This window comes from Plectropomus leopardus, chromosome 3 (genome assembly GCF_026936395.1).
Source record: "Plectropomus leopardus strain MGB_pleo_1.0 chromosome 3, ASM2693639v1, whole genome shotgun sequence".
NCBI lineage: Eukaryota > Metazoa > Chordata > Actinopteri > Perciformes > Serranidae > Plectropomus > Plectropomus leopardus.
The window spans coordinates 26,252,742-26,277,225 of NC_142178.1; the positions used below are offsets into that span (position 1 = coordinate 26,252,742).

The following is a 24,484-nucleotide window of genomic DNA, read 5'->3' on the forward strand; positions in this document are numbered from 1 at the left end:
GCAATGGAATGTTGGACACGTATGAAAACTGCACCTGCAAAACCACATGAAGCTTTATTCAAAACTAAATATAAGATCATCACAGTGAATTAAACAAAATTAGGAAACAAAAATCAAGACCATCACTTACACAGCTTGTCCAGACTTATCAGATAGTTTTAAAATAAACAACTGTAGCATGGTAGTAACCAATTTCTATGGCATGGCAACTGCATACAATAGAATATACAGTACAGTAGACAATTCAGTGATGAGTAGACAAGGTAAATAACAATACTTGTTACGAAATCACCAAAAGCACAAATTACTGTGTTCATTTTTGTTTCTAAGACAAATACACAGTGGCATCTTTATGAGGTACTCCTGTGCAATATACTGCAGTTCAATACAACGGCTCTGCCATAAACTTTTCAAGTTTATAATATTATTTGGGTTTTGTTTACATTATAGTCATGCAACTGTACTGGGACTGGAGTCTTGCCAAGCAACAAATAAACATTCCTGCATGCTAGCTTGCTACCTCCTACACGTACTGTTGCTACTGTCTACATGTTATCACAGGCCAGTTATGTATCATGTACATTTATCTGGAAGTTTTCATTTATTGTGCAATCAGTGAAGTAAGAGTTGGTTGACAGTGGCTCTTGCATAAATTTGATGCAAACAAGTTATCACATACTCAGACAGCACCTTGCGACATCTTCTAACGTCATATGGCATGAGTAGACATTTGCAATGCAGTATCAAGGCTTATTTCCTTGCCTTCGTCCTCTTTTGACAGGTATTCAGTAATTATCTCACATTTGTGGAAATATGTTCCTTTTTATGGTGCAAAATATGTTAAAATGACCTTGTAGACTAATTACGGTTTACAACACCTGTAAAGTGGAGTGATACAGGCTTAGTTAAAAGTCAGGCACTACCACTTATCAAATCAAATTGCTTAATCGGATATATCAATTCTGTGTTTGTTACTGATATCATAGGGTCATAGTTAAGGATGACACAGTTGACTAATGATGGTTATTATTTTTTGCCCTCCATATTTACATACACTAAGGGGAAAAAATATAAAATATAATGAAGTCGAGTACACCACCAGCGCTACTATGACCTAGTCAATGCTTAAACATATAACATACATAGATCACCTTCCGAAGTTATTATAGACATAATAAAAGTAGAATATATGACAGAAAAGTTGTATTGGATTGCATAAGATTGTACCTGTGTACTTAATAAACTGACCAAAGAGTGTATAACATTGTTGTCTAAATCAATTGGCTCAGAACAGACAACATACATAATATAACAAGTATTTTATATTGGTCACAAAAAGATCAATTATTAGTGCAAAGCTACTACAACATGTGTTCAAAAGAAAAAAAAACTGATTAAATCATTCTTGTTTTGAAACAGAAAATAACTGCCCTGTAAATATATTTGCATCATAGTTTAATTAGAACATGTTTTTAAAAAAAATCAAAATTTGTTACTCAATTCAATTAAATTCAATCTTCAATATAAGCGCAAAATGCAATATACAGTCTTTCTACTTGTCCCTTTTGTTCATGTGAAGCCGAGAGCTGGGATCAGATCTGAGGGGAGGGGACAGTCAGGAGTCCAGTGGGCTTCAGCTTGTTGATCCCTCCATCCAGGATACAAACCCGTTGGAAATTTACCTTGGCCAGATGTGCTGCAAACTGGGAAGAAAATAAAAAGAAAAGAGAAAGACACTTATTTTTCCTCAATACAGGAACTGCAGATACCCCTCACCTCACACAACATTAAACCAGTATTTGGTTTCCTTGAGTAAATACTTACAGGTCCTGCAGTTGCTAAACATAAACATTACATCTTTAATGGCACTTCAGCAACTAGGTAACACCTTGATGTGGAATATGTAATGCATTACATAACATGTATGGTTAAACTAAAACTGAGGGTGACTTTGAGGAATTAACATGAAAATTAAAGAGACATATGATTTTGCATAAAAGAAAAGGGACTTGTCAGAACTGAAGCTGCCTCCAGATATGACTTTATTCTGTCACATTCTTTTGTGCACTCATTGTTAATAAAATAAGTTGGAGAGTGTTAGTGCTTCCTTATAAAAATAAAAATGCGAAAATGTACCCACTGAGGAAGCAGATATTGCTGGTATATTGTGTGAGATTGAACACATGTTGCTGTTGCTGTGCCATTTTATTGAACTCGTGTTGTGTAATGTAAGCCCTTGTGTGTTCGTGGTTGGTGACGCTACGTGTGGATTCACTTCTGTAATTTGGGGAAATCTGATTATGAAACCTCTGTTTCAGATGAACAGTTATTACAAAAATTGAAATTGACTGATGAATGAACTTCACTTTTGTCATTCAACCACCAAGACTTTTAAAGAATTTGACAAATATTCTCATACCTAAGAGTCTGTTTACAGCTGGGGTTAAGACATGTGTCGACTGTCCAAAAGTTATAAAGTCTGCTCTCTTGTAAGTTGCTTGCTAGCCACGTTAGCGGTCGTGTTCGCACAAATAGGGATATTGCTCTCTGCAGAATTTAACACGGCTCTTTCCACAGGGCAAAAATATGAAACAGTCATGCAAGAATTTGTCTAAATTGTTATAAAATGGACAAGTTATAGAGCATTAGCCTGATGTCAGCAAAACAACCACCACCTCCATCACTGATGACGTAGTCCCTGTGTTATAGATGTATATTAGCGTTCACACAATAAAAGATACTGTATGTGGCCAAATGTGTCCCTGACGCAAATCTGCGAATCCTATGATGAGGAAGGAATGGCCCAGCTTACTCTGCCTCTGTTTGGCTTACCCTGTAGTTCTTATCCTAAACCAAATCAGTCCCACTTGTGTTAACCTAACCAAAACAACCAATAAATGCAAAGAGTACCAGCCACTCATAGGGACAGTAGTCTGGGTCATGCCTTCCTTATCCTAATATTCACAAATTTACATTCCAGACAACCTTAACAAGTGGTTTGGGTGATTGAATCACAATGCGTCTTTGTGGTTGTAAATAGGCTCTAAGTTACTGAATACATGGATAACTTTATATTGAACTTTCCAATCTCCAGATAACTCTTATCTTGTTTTTTCTTCTGTTGCAATACAGAGCTTTCCTAAATAGAGATATTCCTTTAGAAGGATACTTCTTATTTCAGTGGTACAGCACCTTCCAAAAAGCTGACCAGAAATACAATGGATGAAAAATGAAAGTATTATTTAAACAAAATCAATCAATCTTTACAAACGACCTCTGTGAAAAACTGTAAATCCCCTCATGTTAACATCTACATAAAAAATCCACTATGTGTGAGGTCGCCTCGTAAAGTCCCTGCACACCCTCAAGTGCACACCCACAAGTATGTTCAGTTATTTTGGTTGATTAGAGCTCTTCTCAGGTTGAAGGTGGTTGGGGCTACATTGGGAATTATGCAAGGTCACAGGACTCTATGTAATAGAGTGTTATTATAAAGGTGTATTTTGTTCAGTTCTATGAGGTGCAACTAAGGAAACAGGAGAGTCATGGAAATGTCAGACAAGCATGGGTGTGCAGAGTCTTTAAACTGATAAAATAACAGAAAAAATACAAACTCAATGTAAATGCTATTAAATTGAGAAGTATTCAGCTTTTCAAGAGCTAGGAAAACCTCTGAATTGGCAGGTTTTAACAAAAAAATGTTAATGTGACTTGCCACACTGTTGTCACACCTGAGATCTGCAAATGTGTGTGACAATCTCAGTAATTTCTGTTGTTTTTAGTTCTGAGTTGAAGCTCATAGGCTCACAAAGTCACGTTCTCTACTTTTTTGCCAACACATTCTCACCCCAACTTGTCAAATACTGCCTCTTTGTCAGTGAAAGTACACTTCAAAATATGGCATGCTAGGTACCATCCTGCATCAGTTCTCAGAGTTAACAGTTCTCATCAGAATCTTTTCAAGATACACTTTTGTTTTCACGGGAAGTGTACAGTGTCTGCTCGTTACATGCACAGCCTTTTCCAAAGTAAATTTATTTTGTTTTAAGGTTTACTGCCTTAGGGCTAGGAAACAAAAGCCTACGTTATCATTAAAATAACTTCATTGACTTTTGGATTCACACAGGAAATGAACAGTGGGCTCTCAGGTGAAAGTCCGGAGTTTGTATGACCCATTCACCTCCCCTTCTGCCCTCCCTTTATGAACTTTCTGACTATTTAAAGTATGGTAATTGCAGCAAACCTGACAAATTGCCAGTGCCCAGTGTGTATCATACTGCTGCAAAGGGTGCCTCTGTTTGTCAGTGCCTGACGCCAAGATCCACTGACAAAATGACAGTATTTGATGAATTTATAGTGAAAAGAGACTGATTCCGCTCCCAACAGAGAAATATAAATGCAAAAAATGAACATAATAGAAAAAAATTTAGTGAATATCAGTTGTCTACTTGTGTTGTTCCTCACATACTAACAGGATTTTCGACTAAAGTTTAAACATTTCTAATTCAATCAGCTGAAATGTCCACATAAAAACTGAGCAGTAGGAATCAGGCTTACTGCTGAATGCCAATAGGGTTTAAATGTTAAAGGTGTACAGTAAAGCCTGCGTACACGATGAATGGACTCATTGCTTTACCCCAGAGCTAATGATAATGCCACTGGTGCAGGACAAAGAGATGTGGATGGCATTTAAGCACAATTGAGTCCTTTTATCGACCTTTAATTCTGTGACCTGCACCACTGAAAGGTCTGATGAATTACTGAGGTTTATCATGAAACACAGATGTGGAATTTCAAGTGTGGGGCCAGCCATTATGGGGAGTGAATAGTTATTGTACTTAATAATGATAATGATAATAGAACATCATTAAACTGTCTGTGTAACAACACTGATTTTCCACTCATGCTTCATCTTAAAGTACATAGAAGTCAGTGCTCAATAGTCAGTGACCACATTCTGATCATATGCACAACAGTCTCTCTGCAGTTGTATTTTTCCATTTCTCTGCAATAGTTACTAAAATCTCACAACCAGGTAAGAAACTGAGATATTTCTGCTGCCCCCTAAAAAATGCAGGACTGTCTCCTCAATTAGGGAGGACTACTTATTTTCCCCTCTTACTTTCCAACATATGGAAGGAGGACATCTTTTCTAAATTGGGATGTTGCCTGAAGCAATATCCCTGCTGAGTTTTAAATTGAAGTTTGGCTCATTTATTCCAAAGAGAGCACAAAAGGAGAATTTATAATGATCAATATAGTTCTCAGTTCTGTTACGCTGAAGTGAGCAAAGCTATTTTTGTGCACTCAAATGTCAAAGACGATGATTTATGTAAAATACAGTTTCAGCCTTGGCTAAGGTCCTGGTGTCTTTTAGGAAAAAAAAAGTAAGGACAAAGTAGCATTTTATTGTACTGTAAATCAAACCTATGAACTTACACTACTACGATATTCATACCCCACCAAAACTTAACCAGAGTAGGTGTTTCTTGAGGTCAAACATGGCTTCTTCAGGATAGCCAGAGTTTTTTCTGTTATGACTGTTATGGATTTGACAAGACAGAGGTCTGGGGGATTAGTGTCTCCTGTTAAGAGATGTGTTTAAACCGGCAGCTTTAGACAGTATGAAAAGCTTCTCCTGCAGTTCATTAAATCCTATCAGTCGTTTGAAGGCCGCAGGACAGGAAGTTAAAAAATCTGCAGCCTCTGATTTGAGATGTGCCGCACCAGAGCGCAGTGACATTAGCACTGACACCCCACTGTGTTTACCTTCATTAAATTACATTCAAATAACAAGGCTGCTAACCACACACACCTTTACAGACATCACACGGTCGGTTACAACTCGGTATTCTGCCCTTTTATGCAAGACACATTATGTAACTAGAGTATACATCCTTTGTGTCACAGCCTCTTTTCCAACTTCTTTACAAAAAAAAAACTGTATATATATATATATATATATATATATATAAATATATATATCAGCATTTCATTGTGATTCTATTTCAAATACATCACAAAGCAAACACTGTCACATTTTAAGATATGATGTAACCATTTGCAACATAAAATACAGAATTCTGACTGAAACAGCATCAGACTGAGGTGATTATTTTAAGTGATAAAAAGTAAACATGGCCAAACAAGAGTTCTTGAGAAGAAGACAATTAAACCATAAACCTGTTCTACGTAAATCATTACTTTTTTATTTTTATTTTGGCCTTCAACTTTACTCACTTACACCGTATCATTGCTTTGCTGTTCCCATTTGTCTCATTTACAGCCTCATGCTCAGCTGACATGAGGGTGTGTTTCCAGGTAATTTAAAAATACAACCAGACTTACTGATGACACTGGATAAATATAAATATATGGTTAAAGTCTCACATTATTAACTATTATTGTGTTGCAGTTGTTATAAGTCTTGTTACTAAAAGTACATACTGTTGTAAAATTATATTAATTTTACAACAATATGTTATTGTTATATTATGGAAAAGCTGCCTTAATTGCTGCTTTTTCTAGTAATTTCACATGAAAGTGTTTGATTTGGGTTAAGATAAGTAAGTAAGTAATAAGTGTACAGGATAAGTACAAACAATTTTTTTCAAACAACAGTATGATCCCATTAAACAACAGCTCCTGTGGAGTTCACCTATGACTCCAGTCAGATCCGGCAGATGATCAGGGGGGTTTTAATGGAGGCCACATGACCCTGTTTTTACTGCCCTGACACGACCCCCTCCCAGGACGCTGAAGTAATGTCACATGCCATGAAAAATCTCTGAAAAGAGGAATAAGACTTAACTTCCTCTGATTTTTACATATTGTCTACAGTTTACAGGATATTCATATGCTGGCATTTGTTAAGATTGTTTGGTGTAAGTAAGTTGTACATTTGCTTTTTTGGTAAATATCAGCCAGCATCCAATCTCTGTCAAAACTTTTGGTGTTTATGGTGTCCAAACTTTAGAATAAATATTTGCTCCAATCAACTGATCGTTTCAGACATTTTGTAATTTTATTAGATTGCCAAACAGTGATCATTAAACAAGACAAAGGACCCTATTTTACAATGGGGACAAATTGGTGCACAGCAAAGCGCAACTGTTATTGCTGGTTTAGGACAATGCAGTTGTCATTTTCACAGCCAGAGCCTACGTTGTTTCAGTACTTCTGCCCATCTGTGCGCCCATGGACATGTAGGTCTTAAGTAATATGAAGTATGTGTCAGGTGCCCTTTGCTGTTTTTCTATATTGAGACAGCAGGAAGTTGACCAACAAAAACCTGGTCTATTGTCGACAGAGCATTATTTTCCTGCTATTTAAAGTGTGCCTTTTCAGATAGTAAGATGTGCCTACATAACTGGGTTCACAACATCCATGCACTGCTTGTTAAACACACAGGTGCAAGCAAATGATTTGGGATGGGTTGGATTAATATACAATTAATGAGGGAAATATCAATTAATCTATTTTATTCTTTGACAACATTTTTTACTCCAGTTTTCTTCAATATGCTTAATCTGTCAATTATATAGCAAAAGCCAGGTGAAGAAGTGCCAAAAACTGCAGATCACTGAATGGCCATTTGAGGCTGGTTCCAAAACAGAGTTAATCCCCATAGACACCTATGTCAAAATGCCCAAATTACAGCAGAAATAAACATTTTTACAGCCTGTTACACAAAGTCTCTATCATGGATGTTGGTGCATGGTGTGATTTTTTTTATAACTCACCCTTTTACATTTTACTATGGCCCAATGTTACACACATTTAATGGCATGGTTGCTTGATTGACAGGCTGCCTACAAGACGTCACCACAGTCTATGAGTCAAATCCACCCTTTGCTACTTCACAACTCCACCCTCTCATCCAAAATTTGGTCACCTCTGGCAACAAAAAAACAAGATGGCAACAGCTGAATTACAGAACTTGAAGCTTGAAAACGGCAGTCCCCAAATCAGTGTGTGACATTACAGTCCATACATCCATTATTTATACAGTCTATGGTCTGAGTCAAATACGTGGACCAACATCGCCATCCCTAATGCACTGCCACTTGCATGGCTCAAAGTGCAAGAGTAAACTGGTGCCACGGTGAACATAAACACCAGCAAGATAACCCTTGGCTATCTACACTACATCTGCAATAACTACTGTTTTCTTAATATCTCAAATGCACTTTGAAATAATACCAGCACCAACTTATGTCTGCCTAAAAAATGTACTCCAACATCCTATGTCCCTGAAAGCATATATAGCGCATACATTGGGTATGCATATTTGAGTCAATACTAAGTATTGTTTACACTGATGTGCTGTACACAGGTGTGTGTTTGTGTGTGTGACTGCTTTCTCACCATGGCAGCACTTTTCATGGCGTGGCTAATGACCACGATGACACGTCCTTTGTAGTTCTGCAGGACTCCTGTTGCAGGACACTGCACCAGCTCACCGTCAGGGCTGAATGCCGTGCTGAAAGGAATGTTGATGCTGCCAGATATATGGCCTCTGCTGAAGCTGAAGGAGGCAGTGAGGTTAAGGAGCACAACTCTGAACAGGTATGACAACTGCCTGGGACCAAGGCCAATGGAGGCAACCCTTGTTTTTTTTTTTACACACTTACATCTTAAATGTCATGGGAATCTTTCATGAGCGACATTGATAAATAGTCAGAGTCAGTAGAAAATGAGACTAATTAGGGTGCTTGTTATCTTGCTCATCAGGCTGACGTCCAATACAAAAAGTACGTAAGACGAGCTTCGAGATAGCTGTGTCACTATCTCTAATTCTACTGAAGGACAGTAAGGAGGAAGTAGAGGAGAGAGAAACAGTATAGGAGATGTAACAAGGGACTCAGCCAGTGAAAAGAAAAGAAAAGAAAAGAAAAGAAAAGAAAAGAAAAAGGACTGGGTCTTAGTGAGGGATTTTGCTGGTAAAAACAGAGTGAGTATCAACACAGGGACAGTGAACAACCCCAGAGTGGTATATAGCAGAATAATAACTCTTGAGAAAAGGAGGTTGTTCTATTTCTGAGAGTGAAGCTATTGATATTATTGCTGCACATCTTAACACAAGTGGTGCTTCATTCGCAGTCAAAAGACTGTGTTCACTAAAACAAAGCTGCCACAAGGACATATAGAGTTGAGACGTTACATAATGCATATAATCCACAAGCCAGCAAATCCCATTGTGGTACATTTAGCCTTGGAATTACAAAAGGCACATGCCAGCAGAGAATAACCACCAGGCACCTAGACAGCTACATCTAGATGGTCCTGATTAACCCCACAGAGGTCTTAAATTAATCCACTTTTTGTGACCGCAGACACCCACAACAGAGCTTTTCCTAAAATCACAACAAAGGTGAACAAGGGTTGCCAAATCCTGTGAAAGTGGTCAAATCTCTTTTGTCCGTGTGAGTTAGCCCGAGGAGTGTCTGTCTATCAAAAGGCTCCAGAGAGGGAATTTGGCGAGAGGAATTGCCATTTCAAAATCCCTGCTCTATCCACTAATCCCCATTGATTAATGGCTCTTTAACTCCCTTAGACAATTACCATTCCACTGATCTGAAGGATGAGGCTCACTCCTTCGGGTCCTCTGCATTTTCTTTAGGCTGAGATTTATATATAAATTATATTAAAGCATAAATAAAAACCCACTCATCTGCAGATGCAAAGTTAATTTCTTTATGTAATATTGTAATTTTGTGCAGAGCTACGAGAAAGATGGATAAAGTGGTTATTAAATGTGGCAACAGTGGAAATTTTCGTTTTTAATCTTACAGGGAATTTGTATGGGACACCAACATTGCTGTGTATGTGTGTGTGTGTGTGTGTTCGTGTGTGTGTGTGTGTGTGTGTGTTTGTGTGTGTGTGCACATATATATTTTCACACATATTTTCACCATCATGTGAAAACCATGTATCTCCAAAAGTCAACCAACCACAGAAAAACCACAGTTTTGTTTCTGGCATTTTGACACTTAAGCTCACCAAACTGTTTTTTAAGAAACAGAGCAATCTTCTTCTTCTTCAAACCATAAGGGAACACTTAATGTCACAAAAATTAAAAAACGCTGCTTCTGGAGATACATGGTTTTCTGTGGACAGCATGCACGCACGCGCACACACACACACACACACACACACACACACACACAAAAACTTAACACAGAGTACCCTGTACTCAGCTGCCAAACTTTTCACTTGATATACTCACACATTGCAGTTTAACTTAGCAAAAGAACATCTTTTTTATGCAGCTTTCAACCAAAAACAGTCCATACATCCATTATTTATACAGTCTATGGTCTGAGTCAAATACGTGGACCAACATCGCCATCCCTAAAGCACTGCCACTTGCATGGCTCAAAGTGCAAGAGTAAACTGGTGCCACGGTGCACATAAACACCAGCAAGTTAACCCTTGGCTATCTACACTACATCTGCAATAACTACTGTTTTCTTAATATCTCAAATGCACTTTGAAATAATACCAGCACCAACTTATGTGTTGACACATGTTGACTACATTCAACATTAAAATGTGTTAGTTGTGATTATTAGCTGACTGTTAAAACAATAACAAGACAAAATAATTTTCAAAAAGAAATAAATATACCATGTAAAAGAGGAAACTTTGGTGTAGCTAAGAGGCCAGAATAATGCATTTTGCTCAGATTCACAGTCTAATCTCCATTGCTCTGTGCCCCTGTCTCTCAGACTGCAGGATGTGGTGGGAAAGCCTGGGTGATCATGAAGGGCCTCACTGAATGTTGCAGAATCTGGCAGCACATAACTGAATTAGATCATCCCTGAATCTGCCCCTACTTGCCTTAGATGGAACAAAGCTGTTTTGCTTTCTGTGCATGTGGTTCAATTTCAAAACTCTGCAAAGCATTGGCAGCAGGTCAAGAGGTAAGCAAGAGATTCAAGGCACTGTGGCATGAAGAGGAAGGCTTCTTGCATGTGTATGTGTCCAATGTTAGCCTTAACCTTGTGCAAATTAAACGTGTGAATGGAAACATTTTTGATTAGCTATTAAAAGAGAACAAAGTTTCACACATCAGTAGATACGACACCGACATGACCCGTTTGTGCCACACAGGAAGAGGCATGCAATAGAAACAACTTGCATACATTCAGAGATGCATGACTCACAGCTTTCACAGAGACCTGGTGCACACTTAAGTACATGGACTCTGACCTTAAAAGAACCAGTTTAACCGAACAGTGAGAGTGAACAGAGACATGCTCATCAGAAGAAATCTCAAAGCAAAGGAGTCTTTCTGTCCTTCGGCCAGGTGTAGTGTAAAGGATCACTAGCTACGGTTATATGGACAATGATTCTTCAATCTGACTGACATCATTTTGATTAGAGAGTCCAACTGAACTCTTTACAAGGACTCTAAATGAAGTGATTCAATCAGTTGTGCATTTACATTCTCCAGATATGCATATAATGCTGTTTAGTAATTGGTAACAACACTATAACGCAGGTTATTTTCTATAGCTACAAATAACACATGTCCTCTAACACCTCACATTCAGATTATTTTTAAATGCTACAATTTACTGGTGTTCCCTAGAAGTCTCATGTGCAGGCAGGCTACTTTCTGTGGTAAAGAGACCAGGGGCTCCACAATTCAGCCTGTTGATACAACATTACATAAGCTATTTTACTGTTTGTAATCAAAGAACACATTTATTAATCAAAGTAGTCACGTAAGTATGTAAGACTAGCAGAGTGCTTAATATTTTTGAATTGATGATGTCAAAATCAGCAGTAAGAGAAGCATAGAAAAGGTATTGTGGCATAACTTATGTGCCTGTTAGGCATCATGCTGCATCACCTAACATGACCCCCACTTGCAGAAAAAATAAAGTTATTTCAACAAGAGAGAAATAATTGGATCAAGTTTTTTTGAGGTGGTTACATGAGGCGTTTTCAATTTGATTGTGCTATAATTCTAAATGTTAGAGGAATATTAGTGTCCACATAAAAGCACCTATTGACAGAGGGATTTTGTGCACAGTGAACACAACGACATAGTGTGCAGTGTAATCTTAATCCACTGGTTACATCTTTTTCATACTTTAATGGATTCTTTGCCAATATTCAACCATCTTTGTATCAAATCAGTGTGGGTAATATGTGTAAATTATCTATGGTAAACTTCCATCCATCTAACCAGTGACTAGATCTCTTGTCTCCCCTTCCAGGGGCTCTTGGCTGTTGCTCAAACTACAGGCTGTACTTCCGCATTTTCATATTTCCAGTCACCATGGATACAAGATGTATAGAAGTAGATTCTGAGACAAACTCAGATCAAAAGGTAAAAGTAAGCAGTGCTGATTAAATATAAACCAAAATTATGTAACTGCATTGCTTATTGTTTGTTTGCCTTTCTGTTAAACGGACAAGTTTGCATTACCACCTACCAGCAGGAGCTTTTAGTGGTCCATTGCGGCACAGTGCATTCTGGTAACTAGGTTTTCTAACTCTTGAGCAAAAGCAATGCTACAGTATGCTACAAAGTATTTGCCTCTTTTTAATGCGACAGCCTAGTTTTATGAAAGAGTGAAATACTTCTTTAATAACATCAATGCTTCTAGTTTAAATTCAGTGTTTAGTGTTTTATCTTATGACCTATGAACACTCCTAGCAAAAGAGGCTTTTTAGAAGTGTTTGTGAACAAGTAAATGTACTGTCCAAGAATTTTCCACTAGCTCCTGAAGTTTAAATTTACCACCCTTTCCTGTTTCCTCTCCTGCCTCCAAGTAAATTTTGCAAGTACTTCTTCAGAGGCCTTTGCGGGATGGTCTATAGTTATGGAAACCCCCTCTTTCTAAACCTGTCCAGTTAGAATTGAAGGGACTATGTCCAGCAGCTTTTCAAAAACAACAATCAAACATTCACCTTCACTTTACCGGGTGGGAAAGGAGCCTGGGTTTGGGCTTCTCTCTCTCCAGCTCTCTTCTTTCATTTCTTAAACAATTATTTCTGTCACTTTTCACATGTACAAACAAGCGCAAAACTGTGAATGTCTTCAAGGAGAGATCAACTGAAAGTGTGGCAGGTTATTGTGTCTCCCTCTAACTCATCACCCACTCCACTGACAGGCAACTTTCCACTAAGCCTTCCGGTGTAGCTGTTTGAAAACAGCTTTAAATAGTTTGGATTTTGGATGTGGCCAGACAACACGTTGTGGGAACCACATCTTTTGTAGTATAATGTGGCTCTTAAAGCTGTAGCACATAAGTCAGCTCCACACTCAGTTGAAGCACATCTCAGCTGAGTAAGAGAGGAATGATAAGCCTTTGTCCAAGTTAATACTCCTTTCATGGGAAACATGAATAAAGAAGTTAACAGATACCTACTATCTCGCTGAGGTGTAAGGAGTGAGATTTATGAAGCGCAATACTAAGCCTTAAGTTGGAGCAGGTTTTCCAAAGCAAATTCTACTCAAAACAACCTGATCTGATTCTGGGAATAGTGCGTATTTAGTTATACAAACGCAACGTCAGCAGAACATTTGTTGTGTTTTTATAGACACAATCCGAGGTTGTTCAAACAGTTTCCAGGTTGTGTGCACCTGGTAAACATTGAACAATATTAAGCAAAGTAATAGGCACATTTGTTTAAACAGGCGAGGTCCTTTCAGGTAAATTTGCTAAAAAGAAATGGTAAGGATACTCCTCTACACTGCGGATGTCGACGGCAACAATCTTTGGCTTGCCAGCTTTGGTCCTTTTGGTGGGCCCGGTCAATGACAGCTCACAGAGGTCAATTAAGTCCTCGGCCGAGATCCTCGGGGAAACTTCTGCTTTCAGGTCACACAGTGCCAGAGGCTCCCGAGACTACAAGAAAGGAAGGCACAGGAGATCAGAGGGAGAGAGAGTAAATTGTACTTTGGGCTTTCAGGGAATTTCTGAATATAATTTGAATAATGGAAGTTGGATAAGTAATAACTGTGGCATGGGAGACAGAAAGAATAGTGTCAGGTTAGATATTATTTTTAAAACCAACCACCAACTTTGATTTGGCCAGACTGCCTTCAATGTTAAATAAATCTCCTCTGTATCAATGAAATATTTCACATTGTCACCATTCGTCCGCAAACTTGGGAGTAGAAAAACATGATGTATTTCCATAAAAGCAGTACTACAGCTCAGAGAGCACCACACATGGCCAGCAACAGTGACCAGAACATGGCCCTTTGCCAGTTTCAATGTTGGTTGCCAAATGGGTTCATTAAAGCACCGAGCCAGAGGCACGGCTGCAGGGAACCAAACCCTGCTCTCTGCAGCAGTAAGCAACTGTAACACCTCTATGTTCCCCAGATGGCCTAGAATCATTTAAAGCATGTGAGGTGGAGAAAAAAATAGGATACTGACAGTGATTTTTTTTTTCAAAGTCCCTTAAAAAAAAAAATAACAAAAAATGTATTGTGATAATGAGTGGTCATAAAGCAGTCTGGTACTTCTGCCCATTGATATGCAAATCAAATAGGGGAGAAATACTAACAGCATTATCTATGAATTTCAGCACACGGTGTGAAAACCATTTACAGAACAGAGACGGGCCAACTGCATGTTGAGTAGGTTAAGTGCCAAAACTCTGTCATCCATGAAACAAAAATGTCTGAAAGCAGCTAAAGCCACTGGCTAGCTGAACAATCCGTCCTCCCTACAGTGAAAAAGTCAGTGACATCTGTGAGTCCAGAGGGGATTTTTTGAAGATTTATGTTCTTTTTTTTTGACAAAAATTCAGTGCACTGTCCATCTAAGCTAGTGCCATTGAATCCAGGTGTTATGTGTTTCTTTAATTAGCCTGACAAAAAAACATGTAAAGCTATTGAGCTGAGTATCATTTTAAGAATTACAATATGAGTATGGATACGACCAGTACTCTTAAAGTGATACAGATCCCAATAGAGTACTTTATTAGATACTTTTTATTCTACCTCACCTGATACCCATTGTGCAAATGGAAGCACTCAGTTGTGTAAAATGCCTCCAGATGCCACAGATGTGTGTAGTTTAGCCATACTTTCTAAACTTTGGCTGCATCGTAGCAGACTGAATGGTCAGCTCTATTAAATACACAGTGCTGGACTCCATCAGACCACAGATTTGTAGCTGCTGCGGCAGTGGGCCAATCACACATCGCATTATATTGAAGCATTATATTGTAGTGATTGGCTGCTAGAAAAACCAGTCATTTTTTTCTAGAGCTGGGTACAAAAAGAAGTAAATGCATATACAGTTTGACCGACTAATGCCTCAGAGTTAGATGTTAGAAAGATGCTGATCTGATGGGGAGTCAGGACAGTACAGGATCAGACCCATCACACAAAAAGGATCAAATGAAAGAATTGGGAGACGTTTTAATAATGCGTCACACTGGGTTATTTCGGTCGATATCTAGTCCTACAAAGATTTTACATTTCTTTCATATTTTCCCAAACAATTGAGTTTTTCTTTCTTCTTTGAATACACATTCATAGTTTTAAAATATTTCAATAGGTATCTGATTTCAACTTTGAGTGTAGCTAAATTTCAGTCTCTCTATATAGAGATAATTTGTCTGGATATATGTAAAGGGTACAGCTTCACTCTGCTGAATCTACACAGAGTCAGAGTAAGAAAGGGGGGAGATTTGAGGAGTGGTGCATTGTTTACATTAAATTAATTTACTCTGCCCTCTTGAATTTTCAACAGAAAGCTTGACAGTAGCTATTTTAGGCAACACTAGAGAGCAGAGGCAGAGCTGGGATCTCCATATTCATGATGTCTTACTGCCATATTCAACACCTTGGTTTGTTGCAAGACACTCACCTCTTTCAACTTTCTATCTGATTTGTAACAACCACTGACAAGTAAAAGTAAATGTAAACTGAGTGAAAAGAAAAGTAGAAATATCTGTACCTATCTGATACAATACCACCCCTGCAATAAATACTACCATGTACATAATGTTCATTGTTTGTTGAGCATCACTTATGCCGTTTGTGTTTTAAATCTGTACTGTGGTATGTTTTGATACTTTGCTCTGTTATATTAAATATTGAACAGCATTTTATTTGAAAGGTGTTTCTATTTCTAACACATTATTATGTCAATGTTTCCACCTGAAAATTGTTTGGCAAAAATAAAAAGCTGCCCAGAGCCTAATCCATTTTGCCTCATCATGACCAATTTAGTTCATAGAAAAGGGCCAAAACAATAGCCACACAAGTTAAATATGGTAAATGGCATTTGCATTTAGAAATAGTACAATTTGTCTCTCAGTAATGCGGTTATTTTGATAAAATGTATTAATTTTGGGGTGGCTTCGTGCTCACCTAATAAGGTGTATGCCCAAAAATAGCAACAGAAGTTATGGAGCTACCCTTTAAATAAAAAACTGGAATCTTAATAAGACATGGTGCTCGTGTTAAAATCAGGGAGCCTATCCAAGGCCAGCAGTTCTAATGTTCAAGACAAAAATAAAAGAAGTACAAGTTCAAGAGGGTGTGACTGAACACACCTGCTCAGTAAAACCTGCCTGTGTAGACAAGCTTGAGGGTAAACCACATGTAAAGTAATCAATTGCTGTCATTTACACAGCATAATCAGTCTTGAAATATTATGCAACTTTCATGTCAATACAAGAGATTAAGAGGAGACGCGTGTTCCCTGTTAGTGTCTCTTTGCGTCTTTTTTAAAATTCACTGCTCTATACAGCATAAACATTTCAAATTAAGTCAAAGATATGGTTCATATTTTTTGTTCCATCATAGATCTAAATAAACAATTTGAGAGGCCAGTTGCCCCTAGTATTAAAAAAAATGAAATTCAGGAAAATGTGAGAAGACATTTTTTGAAAAAAACTACTCTGTATTGTAGAGAAAGCTCTATTTGCAAAGAGGGCCGTTACAAAAAAAATGTACGTCTAAGTTTTGATGTAATTCTAGGTTAATAATCTCAGAGAAACCAGAGAAATCAATTAACAGCTTGAGTAACAGATCAAATAACCTGGTACATAAAAACTCTGACACAGTATCTTCACTCAGAGTATATAGGTCTGTTTCAGGGTTTTGTAAAAATCTCCCATCCAGACAAATGTGTTACAGAAATGGTATCTACTAAAACATTAGAGATATAAGCTGTAGCTTACTGCTTTTCAATGAAACTTAGACTAGTCATTAACAGTTCAACAAGATGAGAAAAAAATAAAAATCCAAAGGGAACACAGATGCACCAATCTCTTTATCAAATGTGAAATGATGTTTTTGCTTTAGATCAGATACAGCATGTGTTTGTTCAGCTGTGTCTTAACCTCCTGAGCCAGCAGAGCTTGTTGCTAAGATGAGCAACGATTAGAGGCAGTCCTGACTTGACTATCACATACCATGTTATCACTAAAACATTAGCGCATGTTGCTGTTGTCATGTGCACTTACATAAACAGCAGTGTGCTAAAAGTAGATGCTGGTCAATAAAAAAGTCTTTGTCTTATGCACGAAGATACTAAAGTCACTGAATAAACAGAGGGGAAAAAAAGGACATAAGAAGAACAGGTATTTATAAATTATAAATAAATGCTTACTCCATTCCACTGTTCAATGGCCCTTGGGATATGTGTACTTTTTCCCTTTTCTTTTTAGATAAAACACCAAAAATACATTAAGTGTTGACAAAGGCAAAGTGGGTCAATCAGTCTGCCTTTAAGGAATGCTTTTAAAAGTTTACTAGTTTTCTAGCATGAGTATGCATTTAGCAGAAGACCACAGAGAAGCAGTTGGTATGCCAACCCACCGATGTTTATCTTTTCTGTTAAATCCATGAAAAACAACCAATAAAAGGGTGCTAAGCCAATATTTTGAACATTTCTGTGGAAGGTCATCAGCAATCCTTCATCACAAAATGTCACTGATCCCGACTAATCATTATTAAGGCCTTAACACACTGGGGTTGGGAGGTTTGTTTGCGCAGTTGAATGCGTACATCAATATATTTTTCGATTGGACATTTGTTATGCGCACTTTCGTCATTACATTATAACAATGGTGACCCTATTGCAAGGAAACAAAAAAAGGAAAGGTCATGAGTCAGTAGCAGCGTTCCAGGAGCCAGACTTTGGTGTCCTACTGGAGTCAATGGGGCTCACAAAGCAAATCACAATATAAGCCATCATATCTTTTTTGTTTCAACGCTGACTAAAAAAATACTTAAACTAGATTACAAAACACACATAATGTGATTCTTACTTATGTTTTTTTTAATCTAAAGGTGTCATTTTTCTTGTTATTGGTCACCAAACAGATCATGACACTGTCCAATAGCTACGTCTGAAGCCCCTGTTTGGGTTAAAGTGTGAGTTGCTGTGCTCTCCCTATTTAACAATAGACCTGCCACCAAAGTCTCACTCCTGGAATGCTGTTATTGAGTAATTACTTTTCCTTCTTTTATATTTTTATATTTTCTTGCCCTATTGCAACTGTTGCAGTTCATATGGCTGCAGGTATGAATAGTTTTGATGCAAAATATTCACAGGCTTATTCATCATGCCTCTGGTGTATAAAGGTTTCAAAGAAGCTAATCTCTCTACAAATGAACATCTTTTGTATGCCAAATCTGATGTGTTGGGACCAGATTTTGGTAGAGTATAGAGTTCTGGTTTCTGTTTGTAGTCTGTATGTAGTCCCAGTTGTGTTGACCAATCACATTTGGAAACAGTCCACCTGGAGAGCAAAAGAGGCAGAACGCATTGGCAAAAATGCAATTTTGGAACCCATCGGTTATTGCCTCTTTTGATATATCTGCATTCAAATGCAGATATCAATTTATAAAGTAGCCAAAATGACTGGTGCATGGAGGGGGGAGTCTTGACTTGCATATCTTATGGCTACACTGGATCAGTCTGAAATATTTGCCCTTCCTCCCAGAGGCTTTATTGTTGTCAGACAATAGCCAATGGGTTCCAAGATGCTGAAGGCCTGCTTTGGGTTTGAAACAATTAATGGTGCTAAGCTGTAAATGGCTGCACCCCACTGGGTTGTACTGTTTTTGACCATTTTTGAAAGTGAATAAGACTTTGGAAATCTACAGAGTTTAACCTCTCAGCTACTTGGCTAAGCTCATATATAAGCACATTTTCAGTGCTCTGATCCGCAAGGATGATTGGCAACACCTATAGATCTACTTCAGTAACACCAAATAATGTTTATTTCTACACATGCAAATCAATGTATCCATACATAAACAATATGCAGACTAAAATAGGCAAAATATGCAGCCTGTCATTGCCTGGGGCTGACGGAGCACTGTGTGGTGACTTAAAATGTCATGACAAGCAGTGTGTGCCAGCTGAAAATGGCTTAATGACACTTTCGCATTTCACTGGCCTGACAGTGATGAGGCTAAACTGGAGCCACTGATAAGCAGACACAAATCCTCTGCAGTGGTTTTGTGTTTGTGTTTGCGTCTACGCACAAATGCTCATGGTCCACAGTTGCCAAAAGAAACCCAGTCACTTAACACATTGAACTGGGAACAACGTTGTCGTAGAGCTCGGATAAAGCTTGATGACGAGGTCAATGACTCATTTAAAGAGCCTTCACATTGTGAGCTCCTCACTGTGCTGAGATTTTTTTTAATATCAAACAACACTGTCTGTGGTGTTTTTTGCATCAGTTCTAAAGCAAAAACACATTTTATCTGCCAAGTCTGCAGTCAGACAAAGAGAAGAGGAGCATAATTGAGGCCATGATCTGTGAAAAAATGCTGACAACAAATACCCCTCACAGCGGCTTCCACATAGAGGAGGATTTGATAGCAAAGAATCTTTCCAGCTTTTCATAAACTTCCTGTTTTAATTCTGACTACACAGCAGTTACCAATATTGCTCTAACATGAATGATGATGACAAAAAGCAGCCTCCGCTAATAAAACGCATCCCTATTTTTGCTGACAAAAAGCAGAATTTGAGTCCAGATGTGAGAACTGAGGTACAGCGGCTGAAAAATAATGCTGCTCTGGTGTTGCATAAGGAACTTCCACTGTACTTCCAAATGATGACTAAAACACTTGGATGCAAAATCATAACAGCAAATTTGTTTCATAATCTTATAAAACCCTAATGACGTATGTATGTATGTAGGGTCACTAACTGATAAAATTGTACAATATGTATGTACTACAGCTGAAATACATAATCACTTCACCTATCACTTTGGAGAGTCATTTGTATAATGTGTATAATGTTGTGAAATGATTTTAATAGCTGGAACAACATGTCAAAACTGTGTATAACGAGCTTCAAAATACTACAATTTATTGCAAAGATTTTGTACTGGATTGCATCATATACAGTATTGTAGCAGTGCTCATGCGATTGTATCTCAGAAAGTGAGGACTTAATAAGTTGGTTTTACCCATTCACAACAATTCTTGTATACATTACCGTACATAATTGAGAATACTCCATTCACTCATAATTTTACATGTTCATGGGTGCATGTGGCACACAAGTACTCAAAAATTGGAACCAGGAAGCATTCCTGTTTAATCACGGACATCCATGCGCTCAATCATTGAAACACAAGCTCAGCCAGCTGTTAGATGACAGTGAGTGAAACATCTGCTAATCCATAGGGAATGGCACTATAGTCTCTCATGCACTTTACCACATTTGGTTTGCTTTCATTTTTCTCAAAGCTACCAAAAGTTTGAGAGCCACTGTCTTAATGAAACATATAGTGGCTGGCAAATACACACATTTGTTATGTGTGTTCAGTTATGTTGGCCGCCACAGAAAAATGTCACTGACTTGCTAGCAGGCATGCATAAATATTACCTCAAAAGGCAGCTGTATTCTTGCAGTTTCTTTAGATCACACAAGAATCACAAGCTTACATGAAAATCTATTTTGTCAGTCTTCAAGTAAAATGTTTGCTCCTGCGAGGAGCTACTGGCAGCTATGGGCATGGTTGAGGTGCGTGATAACACAAGAAGGCGAATGTTCCTTTAAAACAAGAATGGTTACTCCTAAAGAGGTTAGTGTAGATGCTGCAGTAGTATTGGCTTCAAAAGAAAGGGAGTGTATTTCTTTACTGAAAGAAGAGCAAACAGTGGCAATGAAGGCATTTCTTGATGGAGGAGATAGTTTTGCTTTTTTTCCTGACTGGCAAAAATTTGATTTACCAACTGGCCCTGTTTTCAGGTTCAATTTTCATGATAGACAGATGGTTCATCCAGTCATCTGAGGAGTATTTTTTAAAGTGCCTTCCCTATTGCAAACAGATTCCCGAAGGGCTGGACCCTGATATTAAGGCGTTTGAGTATTCATTAATTGGGTAGATATTCTGTTTTCAATTTAGACATTCAGATTTTCCAGTGCCATTCCAGTGTTTGTGATCCTGCTGCTGCGTCTGCCACATGCACAGTGACAGGAATGATAATTTTACCCAATGGTTATTAACGGGTTTATTGACTGAGTTGAGCCATTTCTGTATTGGTTTGAGCAGCACCAGACAGCAAACACGTGAGCCCTCCCGCAGCTCACCCCAAGTGGAGCTCTTTCCTGCAGCACAAAGAAGGTGAATTTTAATATCTCACCAAAAATGAGGGCACTTACAATTGGAGTTTTTTTAACTTTACAAACTATAAAGTGTCACGCAAGGTGTCTGTTACCCCCCCCCCTCCTTTGAGTCAAAGTGCAGAATATATTTGGGACAGCCCGTAGCTCCAGTGATGGCTTCTTACATGGTTCTGTGTAACAAACCATCTTGTGCGTCATGATAGCACAAATCTGCAAACTGATTTGCGAATGTTATTATCAATAAGCAATATGAAAAAGAGGAAGACCACCTTTCTTGATCAACTAACTGGAGACAAACTCAATTAATGTAAAAGATTGATAAAACAGAGTCAATTTAATTATGGTAGAAGTGCAGAGCATTTTGTGTTTGTTTTTCTATGTCTAGATTGTCTTATTAGTGGCTGAGAGAAAAGCGAAGGAAAGCCTGTTTTCTCCAATTCACTCACTCAGACCAAGCTGAGTGGACAGCAGCTGTCCAGTGAGATGGATGTCTGTTCACTACGAGGGGGAGAATCTGCTGACATAGCCTCCTGTTTGCTTACAAGAGAGAGGGGCAACAGACAAACATGTTACACAAGCATATAGTTTACCAATCAGTACAGTACAAGCCCAAACACTTTTTTAAAATATTTTTTGGAATCCATCACAGATTAATTGTGACTGTAGTTCTACATGTCTACAATTAACGATGAGCACTGCTTGTTGTTTTATACTATGTTTTGTTTTCTATAAAAAATGTACCCTAAATGACAGCTTTACTGTTTTGCAAGTATTCTTAAACATAGACTGTATAAAACAATGGTCGCAAACACTGTGACATTACCCATTGGTTTGTGGATTACTGTTTCAAAATTCAGCATTTGTTTTTTGGAGCTAGAGGTGACTGTATTTGGGCAAGTGGCTGGAGCTGTGGAGGAGTGAGTGGGGAGATCTGATCTGCCCTTAATATGCATAACTTTAAGCCATACTAAAAAAAAAATAAATTCATTAAAAAGAATTCACCCCTTTATACTTGTCATGTTGAAACTATAGCTACAAAGACAAAAACATATTTTGTACCATGCTGCAGACATTATATTTCTACTGTTAAGTTTGGGCATTTCAACATGAGTGGTTCGGAGGATTGACTCGCTTTTGGTGCCAGCTTCAAGTGGCCATTTGAGGAACTGTAGTTTTTGGCTTCATTTTTCAGCCCCAAAGGCTGCTGCTTGGGCCTGAAACTTTAGTGAGGTGCCCATATGTGTAAGATAAACAGGATTTGCTTGCTGTAACCTTTCCTCTTGTCCATACTGGCCCCAAGGAGATTCCCTCCTATAGCAACTTAATGTAAGTAATGATGAGGGGCATAATTGACAGTCCTTGCTCTGTGAAAAAGCACAATACAAATTTTAGTTGAAGCCAATTTAAGACTTCAGACTACTGTGTTATTTAAATCAAGTGAATATCCTCCAAAGTCACAGCCTTTTAAGAATAAATTCTCTCAGTGTGCTACTGTTGGTTCAGCACATCTAAGCACAGAAACACTGTCTTAAGTGGATTCTTAAATGTTAACGTTATGTCCTGTTGACATGCACTCCCACGAGCAAGCTTTTGAAGATGGGCCGACATTGAACACATGGCAACATACAGTAATTGGTTCACTGTAGTTTTGTACTGAAGCAAAAGTTTTATCAGAAGATACCATTACTGGAGTTACTGAACTGTATGGCAATGAAACTAATAACATCACTTGTTCAAAGACTGCTGTCCTGAGAGAGACGGTAGAGTGTCAACGTGAATGCTATGGTAATAAATAAGTATATATATATATTTATATATATATAATAACAGAAAAAAACAGTTTATCCTAATTGAGGCGTTTATATGGGCCACTATTTTCTGATTGACCTTAAAGGGGCAAGAGACTGAATGCTGATGTGACTTCCCATAAACCTTTATTTGCTGCTGCCACCATCTTCACTGTTACTCTTGCAGCACTTAACATGCTACACAAACATTATCAGGCTTGATGTGACAGAATCAAATGCCTGAAAAGAATTTCATAGAGTCAGCAGTCTTCAAATCTTCAATTTAATCTGTGCTGACGTTTAATAATGACAAATGAGCAGAACATTCCAGATCAACATTCAGATTTTTTAATCCTGGATTCCTTGCCTGAAGTAAGACTGTAGTGTTGTGTGCACTGTATGTGTGTGTCTGCTATCAGTCCAATGATGAGAGTGACATTTCAAAAAAGTGCACTTCTGCCTGAATGTTTTCTGAGGAAGAGGTGGGGTGCAGATAGATGCAGCCATGGATCAATGCCACCACCCAACCATTTCTCATTCAGCCTCGGCTGAATGAGAAAGATTACAGCAATCACTTGGGCACACAGCAGATAGGGACTGACAAGAGTGTTTGTGAGCTTTCTGGACACGATGCATTCAGGTGTGAAAGGCAAACAGGGCTGCACCACGAAAACTAAACAAAGACAAAAAGCCTGTGTGAAAGACAGCATCACATCAACAAACTCTTAAAATTAAGTATCAACAATTTTTGGTTTGTTTATTTTTAATTGCACATATATCAGTAATTATGAAGGAAGGTTGTTAAACAGATACTTCACCCACAAAATGACCATTTGTAAATCAGTTAGTCATGTTGTTTCACCTTGAATTTGTAAGGACAACTTTGTTGTTCTTTCATGCCTCCCCAGAAATTGCAAACATATTGATAGACTGGGGACCACAACAGCAAAACTATGAAACTATGAAAACTGAAATAGAAACTTATCCATGTTCTCTTCAAACCATACTCCAATACTATTGTTTTTTGTTTTTTTGGGGTTTTTTTTAAAAAAAAGCTTGTGTTGAGGAAGTACTGAGCATACAACTTAATAAATGAAACTTGAA

At 38.1% G+C, this 24,484-nt stretch overlaps 1 protein-coding gene across 2 annotated transcripts in view; it reads right to left on the reverse strand.

Moving 5' to 3' along the window:
- Positions 1-29: 29 nt before the first annotated feature.
- tbck (TBC1 domain containing kinase) overlaps positions 30-24,484 on the reverse strand; it is a 61,226-nt gene continuing 36,771 nt past the window's right edge. For both annotated transcript variants that reach the window (XM_042485272.2, XM_088075964.1), the window contains exons 24-26: positions 13,705-13,868; positions 8,368-8,527; positions 30-1,703 (exon numbers count right to left, since the gene is read on the reverse strand). In XM_042485272.2, the coding sequence (XP_042341206.1) occupies positions 1,593-1,703; positions 8,368-8,527; positions 13,705-13,868 (435 nt within the window). In that variant the 3' untranslated portion in view covers positions 30-1,592. The remainder of the gene's footprint in view (positions 1,704-8,367; positions 8,528-13,704; positions 13,869-24,484) is intronic.